General features: G+C 34.1%; 2 protein-coding genes across 2 annotated transcripts; both read right to left on the reverse strand.

Moving 5' to 3' along the window:
• Window positions 1-1,561: 1,561 nt before the first annotated feature.
• Window positions 1,562-2,221, reverse strand: LOC120251432 (MADS-box protein SOC1-like). Its single transcript, XM_039259956.1, has 2 exons — window positions 1,973-2,221; window positions 1,562-1,864 (listed from the first exon to the last, which is right to left on the reverse strand). The coding sequence occupies exons 1-2, from the start codon at window positions 2,219-2,221 to the stop codon at window positions 1,562-1,564; spliced, it is 552 nt and encodes a 183-aa protein (XP_039115890.1).
• Window positions 2,222-6,087: 3,866 nt separating this feature from the next.
• LOC120251440 (agamous-like MADS-box protein AGL80) lies at window positions 6,088-6,582 on the reverse strand. The gene is made up of 2 exons (XM_039259961.1): window positions 6,325-6,582; window positions 6,088-6,225 (listed from the first exon to the last, which is right to left on the reverse strand). Exons 1-2 carry the CDS (start codon window positions 6,580-6,582, stop codon window positions 6,088-6,090), a joined length of 396 nt encoding a protein of 131 aa, XP_039115895.1.
• Window positions 6,583-19,107: the final 12,525 nt, after the last annotated feature.

Consider the following 19,107-nt stretch of genomic DNA (forward strand, 5'->3'; position numbering starts at 1 on the left):
TAAAACTAGCTCAAACACTTAATTAACACCATTTTTGTCATTTTTTATTTTATTACAAAATGAATATTGTTGTTGTTTAATAGATCCAATAAATAATCTAATTTTCTTTTTTTACTTATATATATTGTGTGCAGATTTACATGTGTTTCTTAGTCATTTGGTCTAATCTCAATGTACAACTTGTTAGTTTTATGCCATCTCTAATAATACATATGGTCATATATCATTGTACAATTAGGCAGTTACATGTCATCCTTGCTGATGTATGAAGTCGGGTATTCTAATGATGTGGACACTTTAGTATTAAAATTTCCAACACCAGTTAAACACATAAAAATGGTTTTTGTTATCTTTATTTATTGTACATAAATCTTTTTATTTCTTATTTGACAAACAAGTCATACTCTAATACTCTAATTCTCTCTCTACATTGTGTATAACTTATTAGCATATGACACCATCTCCGCTAATAAATACAGTCATATACCTATATAAACCCTTTCGGTTGCATGTCATCTCAACTCTAGTATAAAAAGTGTCACTCAATCTATTACTGTCTATTGTTAATTTATAAAACTGGACATTCACAACAATTTTCATTTATGTCCTTACAGTTTGAAGCTTCCCTCTATCATGTACAAGTTTTTACAATGAACTTCTTTTTGGAGAAAGGATTTTTTTATTTTGGTTAAATCAAAACTTCTTTATAAACTCTCCAGTGAAGAATCCTACCGCAATGGGTAAAGTTTGGCTAGATTTTGGAGCAAATGGTGCAGTTTGCCCTGAACCTTATAGCATCAAATCTTACTTTTTTATACATCTCTAGTATCGTAACAAGACCTAATTTATATTTTTCATATAATAGCTATTTAGAAATAAATTTTTATTTTTGGCAATGTTATTTTTAGAAAAAATAAATATTTTCCCCCAAAATAATTGGGTTTACATAAACACGAATCTAGTCATATTCATAAATGTCGAGTTTAGTGAAAATTTATTGTCATATTTGCATTATACATCATTATTTTTTTAACAATATTTTACATTATTATGAATTTATAATAATTACATTTAAAAATAAAAAATGGTCTAAATATGAATTCTCAGCAGAACATTTAAAAAAAATGTGACTATTAATATACAAACAAAACTGAAACTCAAATGAAAAAATACTTGTTGTTAAACAAATATTAATGACCATTAAGGAATTATAAGAAAATAGATTTAGCTCAACCCTACAAAAGCCCAAATCAAAGAAAAAACATAAAATAACATCTTAAGCAAATAATTCAAAAAATTAAGTAAATAAAAAGAGAGAATATATATAACAAAAAAAAAAGTTTTATTCCTGTAACCATTAAACCATAAGACAAACCCAAATGACTCTAATCACCATTGATGGAATCATGGGCGACTACATCCGAAGTTAATTAAAAACAAAAGAAATACAAAAAGAAGCAAACATCAAATCTCACTCTAACAACAACTCTCTCTCTCTCTCTCTCTCTCTCTCTCTCTCTCTCTCTTCTCTTTTCCTTATTAGCAATAATAAACACTAACCCTAATCAAGGAAAATCCCATCAAACCATGCAATGTTATCATCATCACCATCATCAGGATTAACATTCCCACAAGAAGGTTGGTCAGACTGCTCCCCTATAATAACACCCTGCTCATTGAAACCCAAGCACCAACCATGCATTCTAGCTGCACTTGTGGTCGATGATCCTTCTCCATTGGCAGCTATTTCAGCCTTCTTCTTCGCCACCTTCTCTTTCACCAACTTCAACTTGTTATCCACCAACCAACTTAAGTGTGACATTGTTTCAAGATCAAGCCTGCTGAGATCTTTCGCATCAAGACACTGCCCCAGCAACACTATATTCTCAAGCTCTTTGTTCTCCTTCTCTTGCTTAAGAGCCTATTCTTCGAGTTTCATGTTTTGTTGTTGAAGAAAACTCACCTAATTCACCATTTTCTTTCTTCTCCCCAGCTCCGGTTCTTGCATGAACGGGACCAAAACATCTATCGGGTTTAGTGTTAATGACCAGACTTCCAGCACCGTACCACGGCAAGGATAAATAATTGCACAAGCTTTTACATCACACAGTGTGCTTAGATCTTTCACCTTCTTCAAGAGACCATTCTTCCTTTTCTTGTATGTTGCGTTCCTTGCGGCTGCCTTCTCGATCCATGCAAGCTTCACCTTCACCCTTCCCATGGTAATGTTGATGTTGGTGTTTTTGCTTTGGAGGGGATGAGCTTCTTGGGGGCATTTGCATGAGTTTATGTAGAGTGGAGAGTGAGAGGGCATTAAGTGAAATAGTAAATGCTGAGAAAGAGGTTTATTGGCATTATATGACATATTTAATAAGCATAATGAAGCATATTTATGATAAAATTAAGGTTCTTTGTTTAGGGTTTAAGGTTTAGGGTTCAGATGGTAATTTTCTAGATTCACAAATCATGTTTCCTTTTCAATTTGGTAAGAGTATTAGGAAAGATTTTACTTTGGTGTATAATTATACACTTAGGCTCATGGCATGTATCCTAATGGTGTTTACTAGTAGCTCAACAAATTTCTGACACAAGCTCATACCCTTAACTTTAATATATTTTATTTTTATTTTATCATGCTGAATCAAACATATTTTAATTTTGTTGTTTGATAAACACTATCTCTTATTGTCCTTTTCTTTTATTATTATTATTGGCACATTTACATGTGTTTCTTTTGTCGTTAGGTCTTTTGTTTGTATACAATATACAATTTGTTGGTTTTGTGCCATCTTGATCTATTAATAAATGTAGTCGTATCTCTGCATACAACTTGTCAGTTATCCATTATTTCTGTTAAAATATATGGTTAATATTTAACCTATTAATGGCCTTCATTGACATACAACTTCTTACGTACATGTTCACTCTTTCAAGATATCATAATTATTTACGTATGCCCTTTTTGTTACGATGATTATTGCCTAAAGGCTAATGTGTGTCCTAATGGGTGCGAACACTTTATTACTATTTATGTATTGAAGATTTCCGACATCAATTCAAACACTTAACACTAATTTTTATTATTTTTTTATTTTATTATGGATACTTAAAGGGAGCTCTTTGGTGTTTCATAAACACCATATACACTCTGATTTCCCTTTTGTTTTTATATATTGTCTGCATAGTTACATGTATGTCTTTGTTATTTGGTCATTGTCGGTATACAACTTTTTGATTTTTTGTCATTCTTGCTAATATATGAGGTCATATATATCTATATATTTGTCGGTCACATGCCATCTCCACTAATTTGTATGATTGTTAAATCTATTAATACCAGTTATTGAAATGCAACTTAATTTTGGTGTGCATGTTCCGTCCTTGAACACATCCTTATTTACATGTAGCTTTTCTCCTACTATCATTATCCTTTTAGCCTAATGGGTATCCTAATGAATGTGGAAACTTTCTTACTATTAATGTGCCAAAAAGTTTTGACACCACTTTAAACACAAAATCTTTTGATTTTTACTTTATTGTGCATACTTAACATATTTTTTTTTATTAGATATACACCATGCATACCTTAATTTCCTTATTTCTTTTTTTATATTATGTGTGTGTTTCTTTGTTGTTGGGTCATATATTTGTACATAAATTGTGAGTTTCATGGCATCTCTACTAATATGTAATGTTGTATATTGATATATAACTTGTTGGTTACTTGTCGCCTTTGCTAATATTTAACTTATGGCGTACATGTTCAGTCTCTTACCACTTCTTTATTTGCATGTAGCCTTCTGTTGCCATCATCATTTGCTTAAGGCGGATTTGCATCCTAGCTAGTGGAGTAGAGACTCTGTTACCATTTGTGAATTGAAGTTCCCTAAAACTAGCTCCAACATTTAACACCATTTTTGTTATTTTTTATTTTATTGCAAAACAAATTTTGTTGTTGTTTAATAGATCCAATAAATAACCTAATTTCCTTTTTTTATTTATATAAATTGTGTGCAAATTTACATGTGTTTCTTTGTCATTTGGTATAATCTCAATGCAGAACTTGTTAGTTTTATGCCATCTCTAATAATACATATGGTTATATATCATTATACAACTAGTCGGTTACATGTCCCTAGTGATGTATGCAGTAATTTAATTTCTTAACACCCATTATTTATGTGCAACTTTTGCTTTATATGTTCGTTCCTTTAACACCACATTATTTACATATAGCTTTTCTGATGTCATCATATATTAATCCTTAGGACTGACGTGCATTCTAATGATGTGAACACTTTACTATCAAAATTTCCAACACTAGTTAAACACATAACAATGATTTTTGTTATTTTCATTTTATTGTACATAGTTAAATCCTTTTCTTTGTTATTTGACAAACACATCATACTCTAATACTCTAATTCTATATATATATATATATATATGTACACATTGTGTACAACTTATCAACATATGAAACCATGTCCACTAATACATACAGTCATATATATACTTATATAAAGCCTGTCGATTGTATGCCATCTCAACTCCAATATATAGAGGGTTATTCAATCTATTACTGTCTATTGTTAATTTATAAAACTGGACATTCACAACAACTGTCTTTTATGTGCTTATCGTGTTAAGCATCCCTCTATCATGTATAAGTTCTTTCAGTAAACTTCTTCTTAGAGTAAGGACTTCTTTTTATTTTGGTTAAATCAAAACTTCTTTCTAAGCTCTCTGGTGAAGAATCTTACCACAACGGGTAAAGTTTGGCTAGATTTTGGAGCAAAGGTTGCAGTGTGTCTTGAACCTTATAGCATCAGATCTTACTTTATTATACATCTCTAGTATCGTAACAAGACCTAATTTATATTTTTCATATCATTGCTATTTAGAAATAAATTTTTATTTTTGGCGATGTTATTTTTAGAAAAAACAAATGTTTTCCCCCAAAATAATTGGGTTTACATAAACACAAATCTATTCATATTCATGAATGTCAAGTTTGGTGCGAATTTATTGTCATATTTGCATTATATATCATTATTTTTTAAAAATATTTTACATTCTTATGCATTTATCATAATTTAATATAAAAATAAAAAATGGCCTAAATATGAATTTTCAACACAACATTTAAAAAAATGTGACTATCAATATGCAAACAAAACTGAAACTCAAATGAAAAAAATACTAATGTTATTGGACAAATATTAATGACCATTAAGGAATTATAAGAAAATAGATTTAGCTCATCCCACAAAAGTCCAAATCAAAGAAAAAATATAAAATAACATCTTAAGCAAATAATTCATAAAATTAAGTAAATAAAAAGAGAGAATAGATATAACAAAAAACAAGTTTTATTCCTATAACCATTCAACCAAAAGACAAACCCAAACTGATAGAATCATGGGCGACTACATACGAAGTTAATTAAAAACAAAAGAAACACAAAAAGAAGCAAACATCAAATATCACTCTAACAACAACAACTCTCTCTCTCTCTCTCTCTCTCTCTCTCTCTCTCTCTCTTCTCTACTCTTCTCCTTATTGCCAATAATAAACACTAACCCTAATCTAGGAAAATCCCATCAAACCATGCAATGTTATCATCATCCCCATCATCATCATTATTAATATTTCCACAAGAAGGTTGGTCAGACTGCTCCCCTATAATTGTTGAAATGTCCAAAAGGTAGACCTTAAGTAGCTACACTAGTTGTGCATGCATGGCTTATACGTTAACAGGGTTTAGTCTTATCTCTGTTATGTTGAGTCAACTATCCTAGACTTAAACCAATATCATGTTTTATTAAGAAGGTGTTTGTACTGTTTAAGTTATCACGTGGGTTATGAGTTGGCTTTGCATTAATTGGCCACCTCCATATATGTATGCTGAATGGGGTGAATGAGAGTCAGATCCTTTTTGGAATCTCATGCTAAGAGCCTGGAACTAAGTGCCTTGTCTTCTCTTGCTCATATATTATTTTCCACTTCACTACAAACAATAATAACACCTTGCTCATTGTAACCCAAGCACCAACCATGCATCCCAACTGCACTTGCAGTTGATGATCATTCTCCATTTGCAACCATTTTAGCCTTCTTCTTCACCACCTTCTCTTTCACAAAATTCAACTTGTTATCCACCAACCAACTCAAGCTAAATATTGTTTCAAGATCAAGCACACTAATATCTTTCCCCTCAAGGCACTACCCCAGAATCACTATATTCTTAAGCTCTTTGTTCTCCTTCTCTTGCTTAAGAGCATGTTCTTCAAGTTTCATGTTTTGTTGTTGAAGAAAACTCACCTGATTCACCATCTTCTTTCTTCTTTCTAGCTCAGATTCTTGCATGAACGGCACCAAAACGTCCATCGGGTTAGGTGTCGATGACCAGACTTCCGGTACCGTACCACCGCAAGGGTAAATAATTCCACAAGCTTTTACATCACACAGTGTGCTTAGATCTTTCACCTTCTTCAAGAGACCGTTCTTCCTTTTCTTGTATGTTACATTCCTTGGGGCTGCCTTCTCGATCCATGCAAGCTTCACCTTCGCCCTTCCCATGGTAGTGTTGATGTTGGTGTTTTTGCTTTGGAGGGCATGAGCTTCTTGGGGGCATTTGCATGAGTTTATGTAGAGTGGAGAGTGAGAGGGCATTAAATGAAATAGTAAATGCTGAGAAAGAGGTTTATTGTCATTATATGACATATTTAATAAGCATAATGAAGCATATTTATGATGAAATTAAGGTTCTTTGTTTAGGGTTTAGGGTTCAGATGGTAATTTGCTGGATTCACAACTCATGTTTCCTTTTCAATTTGGTGAGAGTATTAGGAAAGATTTTACTTTGGTGTATCATTATACACTTGGGCTCATGGCATGTATCCTAATGGTGTTTACTAGTAGCTTAACAAATTTCTGACACAAGCTCATACCCTTAACTTTAACATATTTTATTTTTATTTTATCATGCAGAATCAAACATATTTTAATTTTTTGTTGTTTGATAAACACTATCTCTTAATGTCCTTTTCTTTTATTATTATTATTGGCATATTTACATGTGTTTTCTTTTGTCGTTAGGTCTTTTGTCTGTATACAATATACAATTTGTCGGTTCGTGCCATTTAGATCTATTAATATATGTAGTCGTATCTCTGCATACAACTTGTTAGTTATCCATTATTTCTGCTAATATATATGGTTAATATTTAACCTATTAATGGCCATCGATGACATACAACTTTTGACGTACATTTTCACTCTTTCAAGATATCATAATTATTTACATATGCCCTTTTCGTTACCATCATTATTCTCTAAAGGCTAACATGTGGCCTAATTGGTAACACTTTATTACTATTTATGAATTGAAGGTTTCCGACATCAATTCAAACACTTAACACAAAATTTTCTTATTTTTGTATTTTATTATGGATACTCTTTGGTGTTTCATACACACTATATAACTCTAATTTCCCTTTTTTATATATAATAAATTCATTCGCATAGCCCGGGAGTTGCACGAGGATGGAAGTCTACATCTGCATGTTCTACTACAATTGGACGCCCGGGTACAGATCACCAATCATAGATTATTTGATCTAAGGTTACCTACATCATCCCTCATTTTCATCCAAACATGCAGAGTGTGTTAATGTGAAAGAGTATATTGAGAAAAGAGGTGATTTCATAGATTGGGGTGTGTTTCAAATTGATGTCGGATGTTCGCAAGACGGTAGGCATGATTTATCAAGTGTCTATGAGGATGCATTAAACGCTGAAATAGTGGCAGATGCTTTTCAAATCATCCGGGAGAAGGATCCCTTGGCATTTCTTTTACAATATCACAATTTAAATCGAAAACAGATCGTATTTTTGCCAGGCCTTTGGATCCTTACCATTCCGTTTGGAATTATTCAACCTTCATGGTTACTACGCGTATTCAAGCATGGCTACAATGTAACTTTCAGATGAATAGCATTACATGGCCAAATGAAAATATTATAGGCCAACCAGTCTTATCCTTGAAGGATAGAGTCGTACTGGTAAGACGGCATCGATACGATCTCTAGGTAACCATAATTATATCGGTGACCATCTAGACTTTAATCATGTCACATTTTGCAATGATGTTTTGTACAACATAATTGATGATGTCGCACCAAATTATCTACGTTTGAAACACTAGCGGGAACTCATTGGTGCTCAATGCGATTTGCAAACAAATTGTAAGTATTGTAAACCTATTCAAATAAGAAGTGGCATTCCATCTGTTGTAATATGTAATCCCGGGCATGATTCCAGTCATAAAGCTTACCTAAATAGAGAGGAGAATCTCCCTTTATGTGACTGGCCATTACATAATACGCATTTTGAGTTCATTGTATCTTCAATCTGACTGTCGTTCCTAGGACTATGTCTTTTGTTACTTCCTTAATAATGGATTACCAAACCGGCAAATTTATAAATGAGGCTTAGGCTAACAATGGCATTTTTATTTGGGATTTATTAAATCTCTTGTACTTTCATGTGATAGAGAATATCAACCGGCCATTTCCACACAATTGGGAATGCATAATAATTGAAGTACGTTTCACCTACAATCTTTGTAGGTCCTTGGGGTTACACAAGTGTTGGTTGTTCTTCACAATCTGGACAGACCTCCAGCCTTTGACCACTAGTTTTCTTCATTTATTTCATTGTCATGTAATGTGGTTTTTACAGAGTTTTGGTGTTATTTCAATTAATTCTATCATTCAGGTTGTTGTACATTTTGTTCGCAAGTTCTTGAGTTATATCATTGATGTACAAAATACAGCTTATATTCAGTATGATTTATATTAATTAAGATTCACATTTTTTTATTACACATACCGAATGAGCAACATTATTATTCCGTTATTATACTACTACATCATTACATTACCTACTGCATTCATATTTCAACTTTATATTTATCTATTGGACATTATATTACTTGGGCCTTCATGGTTCCTATACTCTCCTCTTACTTCGATTTTCCTGTTTTGGGTTACCACCATATCTGTACTGTGCCCTTGGATGTCCCAATATTGTCCATTTCCTTTTTTTTTGTATTTTTTAATAGCATTGTTCTCCACTAATGTATATGCTTCGGCAACTTCTGCATCTTGCTTACCTGTGGTTGCTACTACTCGAAAGCATACGGTATAATACTGCTTCTTCCTTCTTTGTAATGCATTGGCATAGTCTAACCATGACTGTGGGTTATCTTCAATAGCTTCAATAAGACATATCCCATGCATACAATTAAGAAGCATACTTTGACCGTATCTCTTGAACAATAAATACACTGCGAAGATTTTCTCTTTCTCCATTTTGTTCATTTTTTATATTCAAATCCAGGCTTTATATATTTATTAATCTTCCTCTCTACGTTTTTCTTCCTCTTAGTCTTTCCCCCAACAATGTTGTATATTCTATTATAAAATATTGGTCATGGGCCCCATAACTCACCATTTCTACCACTCCAATAAATCTCTCTTTGTTTATTGATTATTTTATTATATTGTGGGTCTGACCTTTAATTCAAATCTTTGAGAGAATCTAGGTGGCAACTTTAATTTGAATCGACCAATCATTTGAGGACACGTGGACGTACGGATGGGAGCTCGCTACTATCCTCTCCAACTCTCTTACGGCCTAATCCTTATGTCCGTAAACAACCCGTAAGCAGTTGGGCATAAATAGAACTTATGAGGATTTCTACGGCATTCTCTATTCTATCTTTCTATTCTTTTGGGGCCGGCCCTTGGAGGCAAGATTGAGGAAGAAAAGAGCTGAATCTCTAGCACTCTAAGGGTGATTTAGAGAGCAATTTGGTCCTACATTCAAGGAAATTGAAGATCATAGCCATTAAGCTCATCTTGACAACATGCGTGGAAGCTTCTTCGGCGACTCTTCATCCTAGGGATTGAAAAGAGGGTTTTCATGGATCTCATGTCTTCCTCTATTCTTTGTATCTTGAATGTTTGCCCTCCATTAATGGAGGGTTAATTTGTAGATGTTTAGGCATAATTAAACTCTAGAGCTTATCTTTTTGACTTTGGTTGTTAGATCTTTGATGCTTTAATTGAATTCTTATTTGCAATCATATCTATTTGAATCCAATTGTGTGTTTGAATGCTTGGTTGCTAACGAGGCAAAAACCTTAGCTATCATGTTTGATGTGCTACGTGATGACTAGAAATACCCACCTAGCATAGACATACCGTGATTAGAGGAAATTGTGAGTAAGCCTGGGTATAGGGTACTTTGGATACTCTGTCTCCCCCAATTCTCTTGAGTGAGTTGTTGACAATCTCCACGCTCTTTGCAATCATGTCGAGTGGATTTAGGAGAAATTACATTTTTGCTCTGTATTCGGATTATAGGTAATCTATCTCTTTGGGGGAGATTATCTACTTAAGAGATTGTCATTAGCTCATGGTGAGATTTCATAAAGTGTTAATGAGACTGTGTGGATGTCTATATCAGCTATGCACCTATTTAGTTGCATTTTACCTTAGAAATCGGAATTTTGTATAATTATAAAAATCTTTCGATTCAAATAGGATTGCATACAACATTTATCCTATACTTCATAACCCTAGACGGATACTATTCCCGAACATCGTCTCTTCCCTTGATTTCTCTCTGGTTTTATTTCCATATTCTTGTTTTGCTTTCTTTTATTCACACACACTACTTCATTACTTAGGCTAATTTTTGGAATTAGGGTTATTACTAGTATTCACTTTCTTCCTTGTGGATCGACACTCTGCTTTATGCACACTTTATTACGCGATCAGCATGTACACTAGCGTCCCTATCAAGTTTTTGGCGCCATTACCAGAGAGGATTAGTGATATTAGGAATATTTGAATATCTATCACTTTAGTCATTTATTTTCTAATTAATTATAAACCATCACTTGTTTCATCTTGAGCATACTTGTTTAATCCTTTATGTTACCAATTATTTTCAGGCCATCCTTATGAAGATGATCCGTGCAGTTGTTGAACAGTTGGCCATTATGAATGAAAAGTTGGATAAAGTTATCCAACAAAGTTACCGGGGGAGGAGTGATTATACTACAAAAAGTAGCAAGTAGGATATAATTACCTTATGTGACTAGTTGTTTTAGTTTGAATCGAAACATTTTCATAATTCAAGCCAACAAATACTAGAAGAGGCATTGGATCACTTTATATGTTCGTTGGGAGAGCAGCGAGAGAGAGAGAGAGAGAGAGTTCAAAGTTTCATCTTTTTCAAAACTGCAGGATGTGATGCCAATGTTAGTAGGAAAGAAAGTGGAATATCAAGAGAATGACAGTGCCTTGTAATCACCAGAGATGGATGAACTAATTGTAGAAGAGCAATTGGTATTCAAAATGAGAAACTGAAAACATCAATTAATGAACCATCCGAACTCAAATTGAATAAACTGCTATAGCATTTAGAATACGCCTTTTTGGCTTAGAATTCTAAACTAGCGGTCATCATCTCAGCTTATTTATCTGCTTAGCACAAGAAGAGGCTAGTTAAAGTTCTTAAGGAACATCAAGGGGAAATTGGTTGAAGATCTTTGACATCAATGGTATAAATCCTTTGTTTTGTACCCATAATATCTTAATGGAAAAGGATTACAAACCAGTTGTCCAACCTCAGAGGAGATTGAATCAGAATATGAAGGAAATGGTAAAAGCTGAGGTGATCAAGTTATTGGATGCCGGGGTCATTTATCTGATTTCTGATAGTGCATGGGTTAGCCCCATCCAGGTTGTACCCAAGAAGGGAGGAATGATGGTTATCACTAATGAAAGGAACGAATTGATCCCTACTAGTACTGTTACAGGATGGAGAGTTTGTATCGATTATAGGCGGTTGAATGATGCTACAAGAAAGGATCATTTCCCTCTCCCATTCATCAATTACATGTTGGAACGACTATCTGGGTATATGTTCTATTGTTTCTTAGATGGGTTGTCAAGATTTTTTTTAGATCCTAATCAATCTAGAAGATTAAGAGAAGACAACTTTCACATGTCCTTTTGGTACGTTCGCATATAGACGGATGCCTTTCGCCTTATGCAATGCGCCTACCACATTTCAGCGCTATATGACCGCCATATTAGATGACCTTATTGAAGATATTATGGAAGTATTCATGGATGATTTTTTTGTCTTTGGGGACTCTTTTGAACAATGTTTAAACAATTTGAAGAAGGTCTTACGGAAGTGCGAAGAGACAAACTTGGTTCTGAATTGGGAAAAATGTCATTTCATGGTTCGCGAGGGAATAGTTTTGGGGCATAAAATATCTCAAAATGGGATAGAAGTTGATCACGCGAAGATTGAAACTATAGAGAAGCTTCCATCTCTGTCCTCAGTAAAAGCTGTACGGAGTTTCCTTGGGCATGCTAGTTTTTACTGACGCTTCATCAAGGATTTTCAAAGATAACCCGGCCACTCACTAAGCGTTTAGAGAAGGACATGTCTTTTGAATTTTTCACGGAATGTCATTCAGCATTTGAGACACTCAAGAAGAGACTAGTGAAGGCACCCATTATTATAGTCCCTGATTGAAATCTTCCTTTAGAAATCATATGTGATGCGAGTGATCACGCAGTCAAAGATGTCCTAGGATAATGAAGGGATAAGCACTTTCAACCTTTATACAATGCTAGTAAAACTCCAAATGATGCACAAGAAAACTATACCACCACCGAGAAGGAGTTACTAGCTGTGGTTTTTGCATTTGAGAAATTTTGTCTCTATCTTATTTTGTCCAAAGTCATAGTTTTTACTGATTATTTTGCACTTCGTTATTTGTTTAGCAAAACAGATGCCAAACCAAGATTAATCATTTAAGTTTTGCTTTTACAGGAATTCAATGTGGAGATCAAGGATAAACGCAGTGCGTAGAATTTAGCAGTAGACCATTGGCAAGACTTGAGCACCTGAGGGGAAAACATCGAGAAGAAGTGGACATCAACGATCCCTTCCCTGAAGAGCATCTCTACTCTATTAATGCATTGGGTAAAATCAATACACCTTGGTTTGCTGACTTTTTAAATTACCTTGTAGCTCGGGTCCTTCCCAACAATATAGCCTCACATCTTAAAAAGAAATTTTTTGCTAATGTGAAGTATTATATATGGGATGACCCATACTTGTTTCGAGTTTGTGCGGATCAAGTCATCCAACGGTGTGTTTCACATGAAGAAGGATGGGAAATCATTAGGGAGTGTCATTTGGGACCCGCTGGAGGATATTATAGCGCCAACAAAATTGTTGTGAAAGTGTTTGAATTCTTTTGGCCATCCATTTTTCGTAATGCACAAAGGTACATTTAACGTTGTGACAATTGTCAACGCACAAGTAATATTTCTCGCCGTTTTGAAATGCCTCAAAACCCAATTATTAATTGTGAAATTTTTTATGTCTGGGGTATTGATTTCATGGGCCCTTTCCCCACTTCTTTTGGAAATAAATACATCCCGGTAGTAGTAAACTATATGTCGAGGTGGGTTGAAGCTCAAGCTTTGCCTTCTGATGATGCTAGAGTTGTTTGTAGGTTTCTGAAGAGGTTATTCTCTCGATTTAGGGCACCTAGGGCAATTATCAACAATAGAGGAACCCATTTTTGCAATGTGTAATTGGAAAATGATCTCATGTGATATGGAGTCACTCACCGAGTGGCTACTCCATACCATCCTCAAACTAGTGGCCAAGTAGAGGTCTCTAATCATGAACTCGAAACGAATCCTACAAAAGGCAGTAACCATTTGTAGGAAGGATTGGTCCAAAAAATAGATGATGCTCTTTGGGCATATAGGACAGCTTATAAGACACTGTTGGGAAACTCGCCGTACCGGCTGGTCTATAGAATAGCATGTCATTTACCGGTGGAGTTTGAGCATAAAACCTATTGGGTAACTAGGTTTTTAAATTTTGATTTAGAATCCATGGGGGAAAAAAAGAAACTCCAATTAAGTGCGTTAGACGAATGGTGGAAAATGTCGTATGAAAACTCTCGTACTTATAAGGAACACAAAAATATACCATGGTCGATTGATTAAACCAGGATGTGAGTTCCGTGAGGGAGATCATGTGTTGCTTTATAATTCTCGTTTGAAACTATTTCCAAGAAAACATAGATCAAGGTGGACATGGCCATATTGCATTACTCTAGTATTACGCCATGGGGCCATTGAGATCACACATCCAAAACATGGCACATTTCAGGTAGGGTGGAGGCTAAAACAGTACTTCGGCGACACTTCTAATTAGGTTAAGAACATTTTTCAAGAAAGGCCTCCTTGACATACGCATTTCAGATATGTCAAGCTCGTGACATTAAACAAGCGCTTCTTGAGAGGCAACCCAAGCAAGATTTTTCCGTGCTTTGTTGTGTTTTTAAGTCTTTAATTGTAGGTTTGTAGTCTCATTTGAGTTTGCAATAAATTGCTCGGTCTGTTGTGAATCTTCATGTGTTGGTTGGGTGCTTATGATTATAGACACTTATTTTATGCTTCCTAGGTCATATATGTATTTGAGCTTAATTGTAGTAAACATGGAAAACTGAACTCAAATTTTTCAGGACTCTTTTGGGCTACTTACGCCTGTAAGCACAATTGTAAACCTCAAACGCAAGGGAAGTACAGAGAGTCTTATGAGTGCATTTACGATCCGTAAGTCCTGGTGAGAACAGTTTAGAGGTTTATTACAGGTGACTTACACCCATAAGTGAGGTCGTAAGGGTCATCCAAAGCATCTTACGGTTATACCTTCAACCCTTACGACTTATAACCTTCTAGGGAATACAGCCTAGGTTCCTTAAGGGTACCTTACTCCCGTAAGCCAGACTGTAAGAACAAAACAGAGAACTTTACGAGCTACGGTGGTCAACCCCTTATGGTCATAACCTAGGTAGTACATATATGAAGGAGTGGTTCTTAAGCTCCTACATTTCTGTTGGATGTATTAAGCAATAATCTAAATTAATGCTCTCTATTTTCAAAAAAATAAAAAAAACAATGGACAACTTGTTAGTTTCATGCCATCTCTAATAATACATATGGTTATATATCAATATACAACTAGTCGGTTACATGCCATCTCTACCGATGTATACAGTTATTCAATTTATTAACACCCATTATTTATGTGCAATTTTTGGTTTATATGTTCATTCCTTTAACACCTTATTATCTACATATAGCCTTTATGATGCTGCCATTAACCCTTAGGGGACGTGTGGTTCACAGTAATGTGAAAACACTACCGCCTGTTATGTAGTAATCTGAAAAGATTACCACATTTGGATTAATGGCGGTACCAAGTTTGGATTAATGGCGGTGGTAATATTGATGGTAATTTGTGATAATCAACCTTAGAAGACTACCAAGAAACTTGGTAATTCCATTACAACCAAAATAGGTGGCTATGTTGGATTACCAAGTGGGTGGTAATCAGAAATGTTTTTTGAACAAATATGCCCTTTGTTTAAAAATAATAATTTTCATACTTTATTCGTTGGATAAAAAAAATTAAATTTGAATAAAATTATTTTCGGAATATGTTGAACTTCAAAATTTTAATTTTTTTTATTCAAAATTTTATTTACTTTAAATTTAAACTTGCACAAAATGGGTAGACAAAAGGGTATTTTGGAAAATTTAGAACATTACCAAGTTAATTACTATGTTATATGAGTTTCCAACCAAACATGGTTATTATAAAATACCACAACATTCCTAGGCATATAACATTCCTGATCTCATTACCATGGTAATCTCATTATGTAGTAATATATCATTACCATGAACCAAACGGCCCCTTAGGATTGATGTGTATTCTAATGGTGTGGATACTTTACTACTAAAATTTCTAACACCAGTTTAAACACTTAACAATGATTTTCTTATTTTTTATTTTATTGCACATATTTAAATTTGTTTCTTTGTTATTTGACAAACACAAGACTCTAATTCTATATATATATATATATTGTGTGTATGGTTACACATGTTTCTTATTCTGTCATTTGGCCATATGTATACAACTTATTAGCATTTCCTACCATATATATACGGTTATATATATATACAATTTTTTGATTCCATGCCATCTCATCTAAAATATGAGGTTATTTGATCTATTAATGCCTATAGTTAATTTATAAAAATGGACATCTACAACAACTCACCTTTATGTGCTTATATTGTGAAGCTTCCCTTCATCAAATGCTAGGTCTTTGAGTGAGCTTCTTTTTTAGAGCAAAGACTTTTCTTATTTTAGCTAAAAGCTTCTTTCTAAACTCTTCAGCAAGAATCCTATGGTAGAGGGTGAGGTTTGGTAAGATTTTGGAGCAAAGGGTGAGGTTTAGCATGATTTTGGAGCACTAGATCTTACTTTTATATATATGATATGCACTTTGCGTATTACACCCAAGTGCACGGGTTATATATATGAAGTAGTAAAAGTGTACCTGAAGGTCGGATAGTCAAATCTATGGGAGATTGATACTAGTACTAATTGTTCTTCTGCTATCTAGCCAATGCAATCAAGTGATGTTGCTAAACCTAATTAGGAAGACAAAGAATCGAGACGACGAGATGGTGAATTGAGGGTAAAATCAAGGAGATAAGATGGTACCTCAGACGCAATCCTCTAAAGACGTCTATGTAAATAGTTAACTATATTGACTATTGATTGAGCATTCTTGGACCGTGAGACTCCTAAAGTAGCCTGACACCTTTGGTCCACGCGATCAAACCCTAATTCCATTCAAGAAAACTCATATCCAATATAATAAAAGGGAAATCAAATACAAATAGTCTCAAGATTCATAGTCCATAGCACCAATGAAGCTTTAGCCTCTAATATTATAGAGAATCCTAGCTACTACAACCAATATAAGAGACAAGATTAGAAGCATTATGAAAACTTATCTCAAGATGATAGGTGACGGAGATTCTCGGATTGGAGATGACAATGCAGTCGATCTTGAACCCAAAGGGCCAAAGAAAAGATGTCAACTTGTCCTTCATTGGATGTCTTCAACCTCCAATCAAAACCCTAGGCATCAATGAAGATCTCAACAAAAAGAAACTCACTTTACAAACCCTAGCTATCTGATTTTAAAGGTAACGGGCTAGTGCACTATCATGCTTAATGTGTGTTTGACCTGTGTTGATTGTTGGCGACACCTGAAATTCAATTCTGTGAGAAAATTTGCCATCCAGAGATTTGCATGGCCAAAAAGCACATCGTGCTTATTGGGCACTCTGGGCATTAGAACCATGCTTAGGATGTGCTCTTCAATTTCTCCGTTCTAGTGCTTTGCACTCCCTGAACATGCCCATGAATGTTGAGGCCATGCTTTTCTTTGGAATTGTTCTTTAGTGCTCGTTCAGCTCAGAATTGCATCAGTTTTATTCCTTTTTGTCCTAAAACCTATTTACCTACACATTAAATATAAAATGCCCAGCATAGTACTAAAATAAAGAAAATAATGCAAGAAGACAAGCAATGTGCATGGATTTATAATACAAAATATGAGCATTCCATGCACTCATCAATATATGTCATGCCCCAAGCTCTATAGAAGACGTCAACAAACCAGCCACATATGTAGTGGACTCTAACTTGTATACAAGGTCTCAAACAAATAAATTGATAAATACCAAAACATCAAATAATAATAATAAATACTAACTCAATATGCCATGTCAACAACACAACTATAGAAATAGTACAAAAATACTTCAATTTCCAACAGAAGAAAATGCACAATAGGTTTGAGTTTGGAGTACCACATCACCCCTAATACAAACTACATAAATGGATAAAATTCAACACAACAATACAAAGGAATGGCATACATAACAGCAAGGACTACAATACTAGGGAGTGGCATCTACAGTAGTAAGATGACTACCCATGTTGAGATCCTACACCCTTACAATCGGTAGCTAATCCCTACAATCTTTAAAAAAAAGCAACAAACTAGTAAGCTCATAAGCTCAGTAAGTACCTAAAAGAAGAAAATAGAAGAAGAAAAGAAATATGGAGTTTTAATCAACAATAACCAAAGTAGATACATCAAATATAACTCATAAACAACATGTGCTAATGGGAAGTATATTTATTAATCAAACCAATAAACTTAGGAAATCACAACACACCCTCTGAAAGATCCAGAACATAAAACAAAATAAATAATGAGATATTCCACTTCATAGCCAGAGTAAAACAACATTTCTAGATGTGTACATCGCATACCCAATCACACCATCTATATGGCCCACACTATCTATCATCACACCTTCACACAGTCATACTATCCCTTTCCCATGGGTACCTTGATCAAAATATTAGACTCATATCGATATGGCCAAATGCACATCTTCATTTGGTTGAGCAATATAATATATACTAGCATATAGGAGGCCAATTTAGAATTTCCAAAAAATACACATAATCACCAGCATAAAATAAATAACCCACAACATTCACCAAGATAACCATGTAAATTCTTAGAACATACATGTATGAAATACTCAACATGATATGAATACCCTACCAAGATATCATACAAACAACTTCCAAAATTTCCAATATAATACCTCCACAAGAATAGGGTAACTATACATGTATACATAGAAGGAGAATATCATAAGTACCTAAAAGAAATGATAATTCAAACTAAGAAATATAATTACTCACGAAAGAATATGTACATAACAAACCTTACCTATGTGCATCCATAAATTCATGCAAAACATATATATGTATATAGGCAATTTCAGAGATTACTACACAAGACAAGATCAAACAGGGTAGAATCGTATCTTAAGAAAATTTCTAAGCACAACAACATAAAAGAAATTTCCAAAATCTCTTCCACTTGACAAAGTCAATAATGAGCGTGATTGTAGGATGCATGACATAAATTTTCAGCTAAAAATCACCATGAATTCTTAAGCTTGGAATTGAGAGCATGAAAACTACCACACAGAATTTGGAAAGATTTCAAAAGAATACAAAAAATCTTTAAGA

The sequence above is a fragment of the Dioscorea cayenensis genome, chromosome 3 (genome assembly GCF_009730915.1).
Source record: "Dioscorea cayenensis subsp. rotundata cultivar TDr96_F1 chromosome 3, TDr96_F1_v2_PseudoChromosome.rev07_lg8_w22 25.fasta, whole genome shotgun sequence".
Lineage (NCBI taxonomy): Eukaryota > Viridiplantae > Streptophyta > Magnoliopsida > Dioscoreales > Dioscoreaceae > Dioscorea > Dioscorea cayenensis.

Coding starts and splice junctions, on each gene's coding strand:
- LOC120251432 (XM_039259956.1), bottom strand. CDS start 2,221: ATGGGAAGGGTGAAGGTGAAGCTTGCATGGATCGAGAAGGCAGCCGCA. Junction 1,865..1,972: donor TGGGGAGAAGAAAGAAAATG/GTGAATTAGGTG, acceptor TTGCTGGGGCAG/TGTCTTGATGCGAAAGATCT.
- LOC120251440 (XM_039259961.1), bottom strand. CDS start 6,582: ATGGGAAGGGCGAAGGTGAAGCTTGCATGGATCGAGAAGGCAGCCCCA. Junction 6,226..6,324: donor GAAAGAAGATGGTGAATCAG/GTGAGTTTTCTT, acceptor ATTCTGGGGTAG/TGCCTTGAGGGGAAAGATAT.